This window comes from Musa acuminata, chromosome BXJ3-8, assembly GCF_036884655.1.
Source record: "Musa acuminata AAA Group cultivar baxijiao chromosome BXJ3-8, Cavendish_Baxijiao_AAA, whole genome shotgun sequence".
Taxonomy (NCBI): Eukaryota; Viridiplantae; Streptophyta; class Magnoliopsida; order Zingiberales; family Musaceae; genus Musa; species Musa acuminata.
This window is the reverse complement of record NC_088356.1, coordinates 26,908,216-26,921,823: the sequence shown is the minus strand read 5'-3', so window position 1 is coordinate 26,921,823 and position 13,608 is coordinate 26,908,216. Positions and strand designations below refer to the sequence as shown.

Below are 13,608 nucleotides of genomic sequence, written 5' to 3'. Positions count from 1 at the left end.
GACGAGGGGCCTTCCCGAGTCGATGGGCCCAGTCAAGGGGCGGCCGGGAAGAGGTCGAGCCTGCCCACGGTGGATGACCTGTGCGGGCTACGCACGGGGGCTGGCGAGCCCCTATGGTCGTTAGTGATGGGCGAGCTTCCACCGGGGGAGGCTTCCGACCCACTAGTCGCCCGCTGGAAGGGGCTGTCCCGAGGGGACAAGGTGTGGGCCGGGGGAGATCCCTCGGCTGCCTTTCTCCGAGGTGTGCTCCACCCCGACCTGGCTCGGGATCTATACACCCTGCCCTCGGAGGCCATGCTCAACAAGGCAGGGAGGTTTCTGACACTGGTGAGTGTTTTGCTAACTCTGGGCGTCCTTGTGACTGTGTGGTGATCCTCCCTTTTCTGTGGCAGGGCCTCCACTACTCGACGGCGCTGATGGACCGAGTGCGTGACGCTGGCCAGGTAATCTGGAACCTCAGCGAGCGCAACTTCGAGTTGTGCCATCAGCTAGAGGAAGTTCGGGCCGGGTCGGGCCCAGAGGCGGTAGCGGCCGCGGAGAAGCGCGCAACTGACTCCGAGGGGGAGGTGGCGCGTCTGAAGGCGGAGCTCGAGCAGTCGAGCAATTCGTTCAAGGAACTCCAAGAGTTTCTTCGTTTGGATCGGGCCGAGCTTTGCCTATTGAAGTCGGAGGCACTTGACCTTACCAAGAGGGCGGAGAAGGCCGAGGCTGAAGCCCGCGCTGCTTCCGATGCGCTCGCCGAGGAGACTCGCCTTCGCCCGTCAAAGGACAAGGAGGCGATCGAAGTTTATAAGAAGTCCGAGAACTTCGAGCTCGGATTGAACCGAATGGGGCGAGTATCCTACGAGTATGGATACAGAATTGCCCTGGGTCGCTTTGACTCATGCCCTCCTAGCTCCGAGGTGGAAAGAGATCCGTTCGCCTCTCATCCCGTGGACTTGGAGGTGGATATGCCGGAGGACGTGCCCTTCGACGACCGCCCGAGGACTCCAGGAGAGTGATGAGTTTAGTTTTTGTACGCCGGAGTCGGGTTTGGGGGTGTGACGGGTCGGTCTGTTCCTCGTGGTTAAGCTCTTGTACCCCCTTTGAAATAAAATGACCTTTTCTTCCGATCTCGGTGTTTTCATAGTGACTACATCTTCAGATGAAGTATTTCTTAAGGTTCTGTATGTTCCAAGTCCTGGGTACGGGGTCGCCATCCATTGTTGCGAGCCGGAACGTCCCTGGTCGGGATACTCCGATGACCCGATAGGGTCCTTCCCACTTCGGGGCCAGTTTCCCCCTTACTTGGGTCGGGTGGCTGACCTCGACTTTGCGCAGGACCAGGTCCTCTAGCTTTATCAATCGGGGTCGTACCCTTCGGTTGTAGACCCTCGCAACGGCTCTTTTGTAAGAAAGGGTTTTCCGGTGCGCGTCAGCCCGTCTTTCTTCGAGTAGATCCAGGTTGGATCGGAGCCCTTCACCCGAGGTCTCTTCGCTGTAGCCTGCTGTCCGTGGAGTCGGGACGACTACTTCGGATGGTAGTACGGCCTCGGTCCCAAACGTGAGGCTGTAGGGAGACTCCCCCGTCGGGGTCTTGGGGGTAGTGCGTAGCGCCCATAGGACGCTCGGGAGCTCGTCGACCCAAACCGACCGGGCAGCGGACACTCTTCTCTTGAGACCGTCGATGAGAGTCCGGTTGGTTACTTCAGCCAGTCCGTTCGCTTGGGGGTAGGCCACCGAGCTGAACCTCAGCTGAATCTTGTGCTTAGCGCAAAATTCCTGGAACCTCCTGCTGGCGAACTGAGGCCCATTGTCGGTGATGATGGACTGGGGCAGGCCAAACCGAGTTACGAGGTTTCTCCATACGAACTTTTCTACTTGTGACTCTGTAATGGTTGCTAGGGGCTCGGCCTCGACCCACCTGGTAAAGTAGTCCACTCCTACGATGATGTACTTCCGCTGCCCTGAGGCGGGCGGGAGAGGCCCGAGTATGTCCAGCCTCCACTGCGCGAATGGCCAGGCACAGTCCACGGGGGTGAACGTGACCGCCGGCCGTCGGGCGGCGCGGGCGTGCTCCTGGCATGAGCTGCATCGCCGCACGAAAGCTTTCGCGTCCTGGCGCATGGTCGGCCAGTAGTACCCCTGTCGGAGTATCTTGTGCGCCAAGGTTCGTTCGCCTATGTGTTCCCCGCAGGTCCCTTCATGCATCTCGGACAGAATTGTCCGGGCTTCGTCGGGCTCTAGGCAGCGTAACAAGGGGCGCGAGAAGGACCGCTTGTATAGTCGTCCTCCTTCTTCAGAGTACCACGCCTGCGTCCGACGCAAACGTCGAGCCGTGGTCTCATCGTGGGGTAGGGTCCCGTCCCGCTTGAAGCGCAGCATCTCCTGTACCCACGTGGTTGGCGCGTCATCTGTGACCGTGGTGACGATCTCTATGGCTCGGCGAAGGGGCTCTTTGGTCCCGGGTTGGGCCTAGGGAGCCGAACCAGATGCCAGTTTTGCCAGAGTGTCGGCTCTCTGGTTCTCGCTCCTGGGAACTCTTAACAATTCAAAATGGGCGAACTTGGTGGCAAGGTTTTTTACTTGTGCCAGATATTTCGCCATGGTCGGGTCCCGGGCTTCGTACCCGCCGCCGAGCTGCTCGGCCACCAGTTGCGAGTCGGTGAGGACGTGTATGTCGGACACCTGCATCTCCAGTGCCAATTGGAGTCCCGCCAGGAGAGCTTGGTATTCTGCTTCGTTATTGGTGGCTCTGAACCTGAAGCGGAGGGAACGCTCGACTGAGCAACCGTCAGGTGTAACCAGCACCAGCCCTGCGCCGGCGCCCTTTGCGTTGGCTGATCCGTCTACGTGGAGAGTCCATGTCTCACGAGGTGGTTCGGGTTCTTCGCCTGTGGTCGGGGTCAGCTCTGCGATAAAGTCGGCCACGGACTGGGCTTTAATGGCGGTCCGAGGTATGTACCGTATGTCGTGCTCGCCAAGCTCCACTGCCCATTTGAGGAGATGCCCTGCAACGTCGAATTTGGACAAAACAAGCCGAAGTGGCTGGTCAGTTATTACCTCTATCGGGTGGGCCTGGAAATAAGGGCGGAGCTTTCGTGCCGATAGCACGAGCGCCAGCGCTAGCTTTTCAATCGGCGGGTAGCGTCCCTCTGGCCCGCTCAGCATGTGGCTGACATAGTAGACCGACAGTTGGTCGCTGGAGTTTCCATTGACCAGAACCGAACTGACCGCGTGTCGAGAGGCGACGAGGTAGAGACCCAATTTCTCCCCTGGGGAGACCGAAGCGAGTCGGGGGAGGTTGGCCAGGTGTTGCTTCATCTGTTCGAAGGCCCTTTCACATTCCGTCGTCCATTGGAAGCTTTTTGGATCCTTCAGGGCCTTGAAGAAGGGGAGGCAGCGATCTCCCGATCGGGAAAGGAAGCGTGACAAGGCGACTAGCCTCCCGTTAAGGCGTTGCAAGTCTTTAACCGTCCGAGGAGGCTGCATGTCAATGATAGCCTGGACCTTTTCCGGGTTGGCGTCAATCCCTCTCTCGTGTATGATGAATCCGAGGAATTTTCCCGAGGTTACGCCGAAGGCGCACTTGGCAGGGTTGAGGCGCAGGCCGAACCTTCGTAGGGTGTCAAATGTTTCAGCCAGGTCGGAAGAATGAGCCTCCGCTGTTCGGCTCTTTACGATCATGTCGTCGACGTATATCTCCATGTTTCGTCCAATCTGATGGGCGAACATTCTGTTCATCGTCCTCTGGTACGTGGCCCCGGCATTTTTCAGCCCGAACGACATGACTTCGTAAAAGTATACCCCTTGCTCGGTGAGGAAGGCTGTGTGTTCTTGGTCTTCGGGTGCCATCCTGATTTGGTTGTACCCCGAGAAGGCATCCATAAACGAGAGACGGGCGTGGCCGACTGTGGCGTCGACTAGCTGGTCGATCTTCGGTAGGGGGTAGCAGTCTTTTGGACATGCATTATTGAGACTGGTGTAGTCGATGCACATTCGCCAGCTTCCATTAGGCTTTTTGACGAGGATTACATTGGAGAGCCATTGCGGGTACCTGGCTTCTTCTATGAAACCGGCCGCCAGAAGTCGGTTTACCTCTTCTCGGATGGCAAGTTGCCGATCTGGGGCCTGCCGCCTGGGCCTTTGTTTCATCGGGCGAGCGTCGGACGAAATGTTTAGGTGGTACAGCGCGACTTCTGGGTGGACTCCTACTAGGTCTGATGGCGTCCAAGCGAAGATGTCGGCGTTGGCTTGCAGAAGGCCGACGAGCTGCTGTTGCTCCAGTTCGGGCAGCCCCGACCCGATTTTGATCGTTTGATCGGGCCTGTCTTTGATTAGTGGCAGGTCGATGGTGGATTCCCTCGGTTCGGGGCGGGGAGTCGGCTTTTTTCCCTCCCGGGGGTCCTCCAGCGGGGATTGGACCCTTGCTTTTTTGTTCAGCGTTATGGCAGTCAAGTAGCAGCGCCTGGACTCCCAGGAGTTTCCTGCTACTTCCCCGACCCCATCGTGGGTCGGGAATTTGATGGTTTGGTAGTAAGTTGAGATGACAGCTCGGGTCTTGTTGAGGGTTGGTCGTCCGAGGATGGCGTTGTATGCCGTGGGGAGGTCGACCACCAGAAAGGAAGTCATCACTGTTTTGGTCTTAGGGAAAACTCCCAAAGTTAGGGGCAGGGTGACAGCCCCTAGTGACGAGATTGAGGCACCGGTAAACCCCGTGAGCGTCGAGCATACCGGCTTCATGTTCTCTCTGACCAGGCCGAGCTTCTGGAAGGTATCCCAATAAAGTATGTCGGCCGAACTCCCAGTGTCGACCATGATCCTTCTTACTTGCGCGTTGGCGATTCTGGCTGATATCACCAGCGCGTCATCATGTTCGGCTAGCTCAGGTCCCCCGGTCGGGAAAGTGACTTCGGGCCCTTTTTCATACTTGGAAGCTTCGGCCAGGGAGGCCCTGGCGTATGCCTTCCCGCCCGTCACGGAGCTCCCTCCGGACGCGGGTCCGCCGGTTATGACGTCTATGTGTCGCTCGATGGGACCCTCCGGGCGTGGCGAGAGCTCCTTATCTGGCCGGAGGTATGGGCCGAGGTGCCCTCGGCGGATGAGCTCCTCAATTTGCCTTTTTAACTCTCGACACTGCTCGGTGTCGTGACCGGGCTGTCGGTGAAAACGGCAGTATTTAGAGCGGTCCGCGAGCTCGCGCGGGCTCCTCATCGGGTGGGGGTCTTTGAGAAGGCCTTTCTCCTTGATGTGGAGAAATATTTCGGTCCGGGAGGAGTTTAGGCCCGGGGGAGGGGACCTAGGTACCGCGTCGTTGAGTCCGTCAGCCCTACGCCGGGAGGTAGCGGGCTGTTGTTGCCGGGGCTATTCTGGCTTAACCCTCTTGCGCTCGTCGCGCCTCCCGACCATCCATGCTTCAGCAGCGACAAACTGGTTCGCACGCTGCAACATTTCTGGCACCGAAGTGGGGGGTCGCTCCACCAGAGACCAAAAGAATCTGGTAGGCCGCAGGCCCATCATGAATGCCTGCATCATCAAAGAAGGGTGAGCATCAGACAGCCCGCGAATTTGTGTGGTGAAGCGGTTCACAAAGTGGGAAAGGGGCTTGTCCTCCCTCTGGTTGAGCCCGAGGAGCATTGCCACCGACGGCTTTGGTTTGGCGTGAGCCAGGAAGTTAAGCTCAAAGTCTTTGGCCAACTGGTCGAAAGAGGCGATGGTCGCGGTCTTCAGATTGCTGTACCACGCTCGGGCTGAGCCTCGCAGGGTTGTCGGGAATGCCCTGCACATCAGGGCGTCGGACGTCCCGTATAGCGCCATCTGGGCGCGGAAAGCAGCTACGTGGTCCGCCGGGTCGGTGGCGCCGTCGTAGGCGTCCAATGAAGGGAGCCGAAAATGCGGTGGGATCGCTTGCTCTTGAATCTCGGGGGTGAAAGGGGACCCCTGGTGTTGCTCGGCCCCCGGGTCTCCCCTGGTCCTGCGAACCTCTCGCTGCACCTCGTCCAGTCGATGGCCTCCGAGGCGCAGCTGTGCCCACAAGCCCTCCGTCGAGTCTGAAAGCGGGGCCACGGGCGTCGGGTGCGCCGCTGGGTCCTCCGCTCCTCGGCTCCCGGGTCGGGTGGACTGGCCCGGAGGTGAAGCGGGAGACTCGGGAAGCGGTGCGTGGGTTGGGGTGGCGGACCGTTGCCGTTGTGGAGGTAGGGTTGAGTGTGAAGACGTCGGATGAGAAACCAGCGGGATGATGGTCTGCATCACTCCCGTGAGAGCCCGGACCTAGTGTGTGAGGTCGTAGAAGGCTTCGGGTGGCACGGGTGATGGGCCGCCGGGATTGCCGATGGGCGGCGATAGACCCGGGTCGTTGAACAATCGCCAGTAGCGCTCCGAGATCGCAGCGGGGCGCTCGTCACGAACCCCCTCCTGCGGGGGATGTTCTCCCGTTGCATCGGTCGGGTGCGACCTGACGGCTGGGGGCTCGTCGGAGTGGGCCTGTTGATCGCTCGACATTCGGAGGTTCAGGCCCTCCTTCTAGCGCCAATCTGTTACGGTAAGTAACTTTTTAAGCCGTGGCCTCGGGGGTCCGGATGTCGGGGATCTCGGGCGGCGTCCCTCGGGGTCTCCCGACGGCCGAGCACGGTGGTTCGGGTCGGGAGGTCGGTTCGGCAAGTCGGGTCGGCGGTTCGGGTCGGGAGACAGCTCCGCCGCAGCTTCAGGAAGAGGCGACACCGTCTCGCACCTACACACAGGTCGGGCCGGGAGCTCGGCCCGACCCCTCCGACGATCAAATTAGAGAAAGACGTGGAGCCGATTGTGGATGAGGCAGAAGAAGAGCCTTTGAGGGTTTTGTGTCTGAGTCAGTTCCTCCTCCTTTCCCGGTCCCCCCGGCTAGGGGACGTTTATAGTGGAACCTGGCATTACCGGGCGCGCCATCCCGTCGGGGCAGGGTCGTACCTCTGATGGCGTCCGACATCGTCGAGGATGTTGCGTGGGGGACCGGGGAATCGCAGGGTATGGGCGAGCTTCAACCGTTACCTGCTTCTGTCTCGTCCGACTGTGCTGGGTCAACCGAGGGGCCGTGCGCTCAGTCAGGCTGACGTCCGGGCACAGATCGTTACCTTTATTGCCCCCCTGGGGTGCCGCGCCTGTCCACGTGCGGGCGACGTCGTCAGGAGCGGGGTCCGCCATTTTTTGCCATGTCACTAAATATGATGTTCGATCTAGTTGCAGTGAGGTATAGTAAACTACTTATCATACCCCTATAAGTTTTTTTATCAAAGCTTTCTCCACTTTTGTCCATATCTAACTTAGTGAAAGTACTCATAGGAGTTTTAATAGCTTTTGAACTATCCATATTAAATTGTTTTAGCAATTCTAATGCATATTTGGTTTGATTAAAAAAAATACTATCACTAAGTTGTTTGATTTGTAAGCCTAAAAGGAAAGTTAGCTCACTCATTAAACTCATCTCAAATTCTTGATTCATACTCTTAGCAAACGATTCACATAAGGATTCATTTGTAGAACCAAAAATAATGTCATCAACATAAATTTGAATAATAAGAAAGTTATTTTCAAAATTTTTAATAAACAATGTAGTATCGACCTTGACTTTAGAGAAATTATTTTGGATAAAAAAGGAGCTAAGTCTTTCATACTAAGCTCTCGAGGTTTATTTTAATCCGTAAAGAGCTTTGGTTAACTTAAACTCATGATTAGGAAAAAAAAAGTTCTTAAATCCAGGTGATTATAACATACACTTCATCAGAAATAAAGCCATTTAAGAAAGTACTTTTAACATTCATTTGAAATAACATAAAATTATTACTACTAGCATAGGCAAGGAGCATCTTTATGGCTTCTAATCTTGCTACATAAGCGAATGTTTCTTCATAATCGATATCTTCTTCTTGGCTGAAACCCTTGTCCACTAATCTAGCTTTGTTTCTAACCACGATATCAAATTCATCTTGGCTGAAACCCTTGTCCACTAATCTAGCTTTGTTTCTAACCACGATATCAAAGTCAATTGATGGGTTAATTGATCTAATCTACATTATTGAGTTAAGTGTGTAGGATTAACTATGATAGCTTGAAGACATAAAGCAAGTTTACCGGAGTCAAGTTCGATGGGTGTTCGAGAGTCCGCCGAAAGTCTAAAGAATCATCGAAAGTGTTGTCAGAACCAACCGAGAAAGAATCAGGGACTTGCCGAACTTTTTGGAAGTCTGCCAGAAAGATTATCAGAGGTTTGCAGAGATCACCGAGAAGGTTCGGATACTTGCCAAAGACTCGTTGAACTCGCCACAAGACCGGGAGCCTACTGGGAGTCCACCGGAAGAAATCCGAGGGTGTATCGGAAGTCCATCGGAAGTTCACCGGAAAGCTCACCGAAAGGAAACTCGACATTGCCGGTTAAAAATTTACTTAGGGCTATGTCTTAATTTTATAGTTTGCATATAATTTGGGTTAGGATTAAGTGTTAATCCAATAACCTAGTTAGGGGCCAATTGGGCCCAAGTTTGCACTGGTTTGGGCCAAGTTTGGAGCCCAACCAGTGAGCTGGAACAGTCTACGTGGTGGCACCACCGGGTTGGGTGGTGGCACCGCCCAGAACCTGAGAGGTCTAGCGATGGCACCGCTAGTACACTGTCAGTGTCAGACACTGATAGGCGGTGGCATTGTTAGCACCGGGAAACTCAAAAGTAATTTAAATTTGGAGCCCAAATTTGAATCCTCTTGGGGCCTATAAATACCCCTCAATTTTCAGCAGAGAACACACCTTTTTGAGAAGTTAGAAAGTGAGAAAAAGCTCTAGCAAAGTCTTGTTTTCAATAGCTTAAGTGTTCACTTCCCTCTTTCTCTTTGAAAAAAATCTATAAGAGTGTGAACCACTTGTAAGAAGGTTGTAAGAGGGGTATTTGGTCCCTTCCCCTTCAAAGTGATTTGCTAGTAGAAGTTGGGAGCCTCATCGAAGAAGGCTTCGAAAGTGGATGTAGGTCATTTGACCGAACCACTATACATCGTGGTGTTCCTTGAATATGTGAGTGTTTAATTTTCTGAATCATTTCTCTACTTAGCTGCAAATCATTCGGTTTTCATCTCCCTACTCTTGACTACCTTTACTCGAAGTATTTTAGCTAAGTCATCCTTCATCAAATTGAAATCTCTACATATTTATGAAATCAATTTCAAACTTACGAGTTTTAATCCGCTGTACTAATTCAACCCCCCCCCCCCCCCCCCCTCTTAGTGTCGCTCTGATCCTAACAATTGGTATCAGAGCAAGGCTCACTCTCATATTTGGTTTAATACCCAAAAGAGATGGCTTACTCCGACATGCAAGAGGGTCACTCTATTATACGTCCACCTATGTTTAATGGGTCGGATTACAAATATTGGAAGACTCGTATAAGGATCTTCCTTATTTCCATGAATTTTGAGTTTGAAATATTATTGAAAATGGATTTAAAAAATCTTCTCTTCCGATGAGCGAATGGGATGAATCGGAGAAGAAGGTTTTTGCTTTAAATGCAAAGGCTATGAATGCCTTGTTTTGTGCACTTGACAAAAATAAATTTAATCGCATTTCGATTTGTGATTCGGCTTTTGATATTTAGAGAACTCTTGAGGTCACTCATGAAGGCACTAGCCAAGTGAAAGAGTCCAAAATCAACATTCTTGTACATTCTTACGAACTTTTCTCGATAAAACCAAGTGAGTCCATCGGAGATATGTACACCCGATTCACGAATGTCATCAATGGACTCAAAGCTCTTGGTAAAGGTTTTTCTAACTTTGAACTAGTAACTAAAATTTTAAGATCCCTTCCAAAGAATTGTGATCCAAAAGTTATGGCCATTCAAGAGGCCAAAGACCTTAAAACATTTCCTCTCGAAGAACGTATTGGGTCTCTAATGACCTACGAAATGACGTGTCATGCTCATGAAGAGCTCGAGAACCCACTTCCAAAGAATAGGGAGGATATGACACTTAGAACACAAGAAGATCACTTGAAAGGAATATCAAGTGATGAGGATAGTGATGATGACATTGCACTTTTAATTCGAAAATTTAAAAAAATTATAAGAAAGAACAAATTTAAAAATGACACCAAAAACAAACTTGAATATAAAAAGGACCAAGTAATATGCTACGAATGTAAGAAGTCGGGGCACTTCAAAAATGAATGCCCCCAAGCCAGGAAGAAGCAACCGAAGAAGAAGAAAGCTTTAAAAGCGACTTGGGACGACTCAAGTGATTTCGAGAATGAAAAAGCTAGCAACAAAGAGGAGGCAAACTTCGCGCTAATGGCTTTAGGAGGAGAGGTATGTGATTTAATTAATGAAGATTTATCTTTCGATTAACTTTCTATCACTTTTTATGAATTATTTGATGAGTGTAGAACTATTAGTAAGAAGTTCAATCTATTAAAGAAAGAGCATGCCTTACTACAAAATAAGCTTGATAGTCTTCAAACTCCTCCATGCTCTAAGTGTGAACACTTAAAAGTAATAAAAAATGAGAATTTGCTACTTATGGAGACCTTAAACAAGTTTAAGGTCGGTAGCAAAGGCTTGGACAGGATCCTTACAAACAAGGGTCACATTGCAAATAGAAGTGGAATTGGTTTTGTGAGAGAATCTCACCAAAATCCTACCACCTTCATTAAAGGACCCACATTACATATTTCACCTCATTTGAAATGTAACTTTTGTTGTAAATCCGGACATGTTGTTTACAAATGTCCATTTAAGAAAATTAGTCTACATAAGTTGATATGGGTTCCTAAAGGAACTATAAATAATTCAATGATGAATGACAAAATTAGTAGATCAATTTTTGAGGCACCCAAAATCAAATGAGCACCTAAAAACCATCCTCTTTTGTAGACAAACCCACAAGCTAGGAGCAAGAGATGGTATCTTGATAGTGAATGCTCAAGACACATTACTGGAGATCCATCTCATTTCTCTATGCTCACTAGCAAAGAAGAAGGGTACATCACCTTCGGAGACAATAACAAAGGCAAAATCATTGGTAAGGGAACCATATGTAACAAATTAAAATTTTCAATTGATGATGTATTGCTAGTTGATGGATTAAAACACAATATCTTAAGTATTAGTCAATTATGCGATAAAGGTTACATCGTTAGATTTGAATCTAATGTGTGCATTATTGAAAAATCAAACAATAACATGTCAATGATTACTTTAAAATAAAATAATATTTACACAATCAACCTTGACGAACCGAGTAATGAAATGTGTTTCTCTGCTTTAAATGATAATGCTTGGCTTTGGCATAGGAGATTAGGCCATGCAAATATGAAACTAATAGCTAAGATCTCATCTAGAGAGTTAGTATGAGGGATTCCCAATATGAAGTTTGTTAAGAACAAAGTATGTGATGCGTGTCAATTAGGTAAACAAATAAAAACTAGTTTCAAACCAAAAAATCAAATTAGCACCACTAGATCATTGCAATTGATCCATTTGGACTTATTTGGACCAATTGACACAACGAGACTAGGAGGAAGTAAATATGCCTTCGTAATTGTAGATGACTATAGTAGATATACTTGGACCTATTTCTTGGCTCACAAAAGTGATTGTTTCAAATGTTTCTCTAAATTTGGTAAAATTACTCAAAACGAAAAAGGCTTTATGATTTCATCAATTCGGAGAGATCACGGTGGCGAATTTCAAAACCCTGACTTCCAAAGTTTTTGTGAATCCAGTGGATATAATCATAACTTCTCCACTTTGAGAAATCCTCAACAAAATGGGGTAGTTGAAAGAAAAAAATAGAAATTTACAAGAAATGACAAGAACCATGTTAAATGAACACAGTCTACCTAAGTATTTTTAGTCCGAACCTGTTAATATGGCTTACTATGTCATGAATAGGTTTCTAATAAGATCATCTCTATCAAAAATGGAATAACAAAAAATTAAATATTTCTTATTTTAAAGTTTTCGATTGCAAATGCTTTATTTTGAATGAAAAGGATGCCTTAAGAAAATTTGATGCTAAATCCGATGAAGGCATCTTTCTTGGTTACTCTTCTGTTTCTAAGGCTTTTCGTGTTTTTAACAAAAGAACCTTAGTTATAGAAGAGTCTATTCATGTAGTTTTTAATGAAATTTTTGAGTTAAAGAAAATTGATTTTGATGATGATCTTGGTTTTGATAATTTGAATTTAAATGAACCCCCTCCTCAAAATAGTAACTTGGATACATCTTCTTCTGAAATTTTCTTACTCAAGGAATGGAAGTATGCAGATACTAATCCAAAGGAGCTAATTATAGGAGATACATCAAATGGGGTTCAAACTCGTTCTTCCTTCAAGAATTTTTATGCTAACCCCACCTTCCTTCAAATTGAACCTAAATGCATTGACGAAGCCTTGAAAGATGATTCATGGGTTATTGCAATGCAAGAGGAATTGAACCAATTTGAGAGGAATGAGGTATGGAAGCTTGTTCCTAGACCTAGTGATCATTTAGCCATTAGCACTAAATGGATCTTTAGAAACAAGCAAGATGAATGCAGTATCGTGGTTAGAAACAATGCTAGACTAGTGGCCAAAGGTTTCAACTAAGAAGAAGGTATCGACTACGAAGAGACTTTCGCTCTTGTGGCAAGATTAGAAGTCATTAGGATGCTCCTTGCCTATGCTAGTAGTAATGATTTTAAACTATTTCAAATGGATGTCAAAAGTACTTTCTTGAATGGTTTTATTTCCGAAGAAATGTATGTTAAACAACCTTCCAGATTTGAAAATTTTCTTCTTCCTAATCATGTATTTAAATTGACTAAGGCTCTCTATGGCTTAAAACAAGCTCCTAGAGCTTGGTATGAAAGGCTTAGTTCCTTTCTTATTTTAAATAATTTTACAAAAGGCAAGGTTGATACTACATTGTTTATTAAATATTTTAAAAATAATTTTCTTATTGTTTAAATTTATGTTGACGATATTATTTTTGGTTCTTCGGATGAATCACTATGTGAATCATTTGCCAAGTGTATGAGTCATGAATTTGAAATGAGCCTAATGGGAGAATTAACCTTCTTTTTAGGATTACAAATTAAACAACTTAGTAATGGTATATTTCTTAATTAATCTAAATATATATTAGAATTATTAAAATGATTTAACATGGATGGTTCAAAAGCTATATACACTCCTATGAGTACTTCCACTAAGTTAGACATGGATGAAAGTGGTGAAAGGTTTGATCAAAAAATATATAGGGGAATGATTGGTAGTTTACTTTACCTCACCGCAACTAGACCGGATATCATGTTTAGTGTAGGACTTTGTGCTAGGTTTCAAGCTAATCCTAAATTGTCTCATCTTAAAAGTATTAAAAGAATCCTTAGATATCTTAAAGGAACTCCTAATTTAGGATTATGGTATCCAAAATCTGATAATTTTGATTTAATAGCTTATGCAGATGCCGATTTTGGCGGATGTAGGATAGATAGAAAAAACACATCCGGAACATGTCAATTTTTAGGACATGCACTTGTTTCTTAGACTTCCAAGAAATAAAATTCAGTTGCACTATCTACGACGGAAGCCGAATACATAGCTGCAAGTGCATGCTGTGCACAAGTTGTTTGGATGAA

General features: G+C 48.1%; 1 protein-coding gene across 1 annotated transcript; it reads right to left on the bottom strand.

Annotated features, from left to right (window-relative positions):
* Positions 1-2,454: 2,454 nt before the first annotated feature.
* LOC135644159 (uncharacterized) lies at positions 2,455-5,193 on the bottom strand. The gene has a single exon (XM_065161622.1). The coding sequence runs from the start codon at positions 5,191-5,193 to the stop codon at positions 2,455-2,457; it is 2,739 nt and encodes a 912-aa protein (XP_065017694.1).
* Positions 5,194-13,608: the final 8,415 nt, after the last annotated feature.